This window comes from Trichechus manatus, unplaced genomic scaffold (genome assembly GCF_000243295.1).
Source record: "Trichechus manatus latirostris isolate Lorelei unplaced genomic scaffold, TriManLat1.0 scaffold00002, whole genome shotgun sequence".
Classification (NCBI taxonomy): Eukaryota; Metazoa; Chordata; class Mammalia; order Sirenia; family Trichechidae; genus Trichechus; species Trichechus manatus.
Window position 1 is genome coordinate 20,347,315 of NW_004443938.1, and position 2,394 is coordinate 20,349,708.

Sequence of the window (2,394 nt, forward strand, 5' to 3'; positions counted from 1 at the left end):
AGGAAAAACTCAAAAAAGAGGGTGAAAATGGTTGTACACTCAAAAAAATGTAATCAATGTCACTGAACTGTACATGTAGAAACTTCTGAATTGGTGTATGTTCTGTTGCATATATTCTCAACATCAACAACAAATAAATTATAAAAAGAAAGAAATCCTAATCTACAGGGGTCACACTTTCCCCCAGGAAAAGAGGGTTCCTTACTTTCTCATGTCCATTTAACCTGCTGCAGATGAGAAGGGAGGCTTTATTGAGTTTATTTCAAGAAAACAAGGTGTTGTTAACAGGGGAGGAACAATTCGGGGAAAGAGGGTGAAAATGGTTGAACACCTCGAAGAATGTAATCAATGTCACTGAATTGTACATGTAGAAACTACTGAATCGGTGTATGTTCTGCTGTGTATATTCTCAACAACAACAACAAACAAATTATATAAAAAAAGAATTCACATTCGATACTAGACAAGTAGCTGAAATAAGGCAACAATAATAAAAAAGCATTAAGTTCGCACTAAGGATGTTTAGGAAGGAGAAAACGTAACTTCAGGACCTGAGTATAGGGGTTACCCAAAGAGTCAGATAAATACTTCCTTTTGTAACTAACTGGTTATTCTGGTTGTTACCATCATCCACCACCAGGTAGAATTACAGCCTATTTTCTGCCGAAGCCTGTGTTTACTGTTCTCTGAAGTTCGCTGCAGGTGATGTTTGTCCTCCAGCCCTTGGTATTCTGCCAGGAGCCTGAAAGGGTGACTTACCATCTGCAACAATGACTTCTTCCTCCTGGCCGCTCAGGTCTCCCTCCTGGTGGCTGAGCTCTCCTTGCTCAGTTAAACCGTTGACAGTGGACAGCTGTCCATTCTTCTGCAGGAGCTGCAGGAAGACAAAGCCATGTAAACGATGAAGTTACAAACTATACTTTCATTTCAAGAACATAAACCATTTAAAGGAGAAATGCAAGAGTAACGGAGGTTCGACAACAAGGATTTAAATATTTTATTTATCTGAATGATCCGGGTACTTTACAAAAGGTTCAGGGTACTGTTATCAAGCAGACAGGGCCTTAGATCTGGGGAAGTGTGCACACCACGCATTCATTCATTCATTCATTTGAACACCATGCATAATATACATAACCACTGTTCCAGGCCTGTCTGAGATATAAGAAGTCAGGTGTGGTCCAGCTTTGAGCTTACTTACGAAGTCCTAGGGACAGCAGACTTTTGAAAAATATTTTTATTTTAAACTAACGTTTCTTTGTGATTAGACTCACATTAGCAGCAGTCTTAGAAGAAATACAACCAGAATGCTCCTTAAAAGGGAAAACGGCTGGCTTACTTTGGAAAGACCAATCACTAGAAAAGCACATCATGTTTGGTAAAGTACAGAGTCAGTGAAAACAAGGGAAACCCTTAATAAGATGAACTGACACGACAGCTCCAACAACGGATTCAAATGTGATCACGAAGATGGCGCAGGACTGGGCAACATTTCATTCTGTTAGATACAAGGTCGCCATGAGTCAGAGCCGACTCAGCACAACGACAACATGCATATATGATTAGAACAATACGTAAGCGATCATGTGTCCTTCTCTGTGGAAGCTGCAGCAAGGAGGCATACAGAGAACAAGGGACAACAAACAGAGGGTCCTCACCTAGTCTGGGGTGTCCAGAGGGCTTCTCTGGGGAAGTAAAGGTAAAGCTGAGCCCCAGGCTGCCAGGTGAGGGGTGCATGAGAGGAGCGTAAGGGAATGTAGAGAAAGAAGGAGGGGCAAGCGAGACAGCCATGGGGTGTGACGCCAGTGTGTGCAGAGCTGAGTGAACAAGGAGACATACGTAACAGATGATTTCATGAATTACTGTGTATTTTAAAATATTACTAAAATGGTCATTTGCAGTCCTTGCCATAGTGGCCTATGCAACTGATGTCATCAATTACAAAAACAAGCATGGTGGCATGTCCTTAATTATTATTATTATTTTAATCCTGAGAATATAGCTGTAATGTTTTAAGCCAATTAAAAATAGCACAATAACCATGGGGAACCTAAAGATTTTGAGAATGTTTCATATATATTTGTCATCTCATTGTATCTCGTTTGTCTTAAGAGCTCTGTAAGGTGGGTGCTATTACTTCCATTTCACAGGTAAGGACACTGGGACTCAACACAATTTTGAGGAGCAGAGTTGGCTTGTCATGGGTCCCACAGCTGAAGATTGGAGGTGCCAGTGTTCAAAAGGTCTTCCCACCAACTCCTTCTAGGGCTTTTCCAAGACACTACGGATCGTTTAAGGTCCCCAACATAAAGATACCAGTAAAAACCAGTTGCTATTGAGTTGACTCTGACTCATGGCGACCTCATGTGTGTCGGAGTAGAATCGTGCTCCATA

The 2,394-nt window shown here is 41.4% G+C and overlaps 1 protein-coding gene across 1 annotated transcript in view; it reads right to left on the reverse strand.

The window, feature by feature from the left end:
• Positions 1–2,394, reverse strand: part of AKAP12 (A-kinase anchoring protein 12) — a 124,419-nt gene that overhangs the window by 57,470 nt on the left and 64,555 nt on the right. Inside the window, exon 2 of the mRNA XM_004368960.2 lies at positions 760–874. Coding sequence (XP_004369017.1) covers positions 760–874 — 115 coding nt within the window. The remainder of the gene's footprint in view (positions 1–759; positions 875–2,394) is intronic.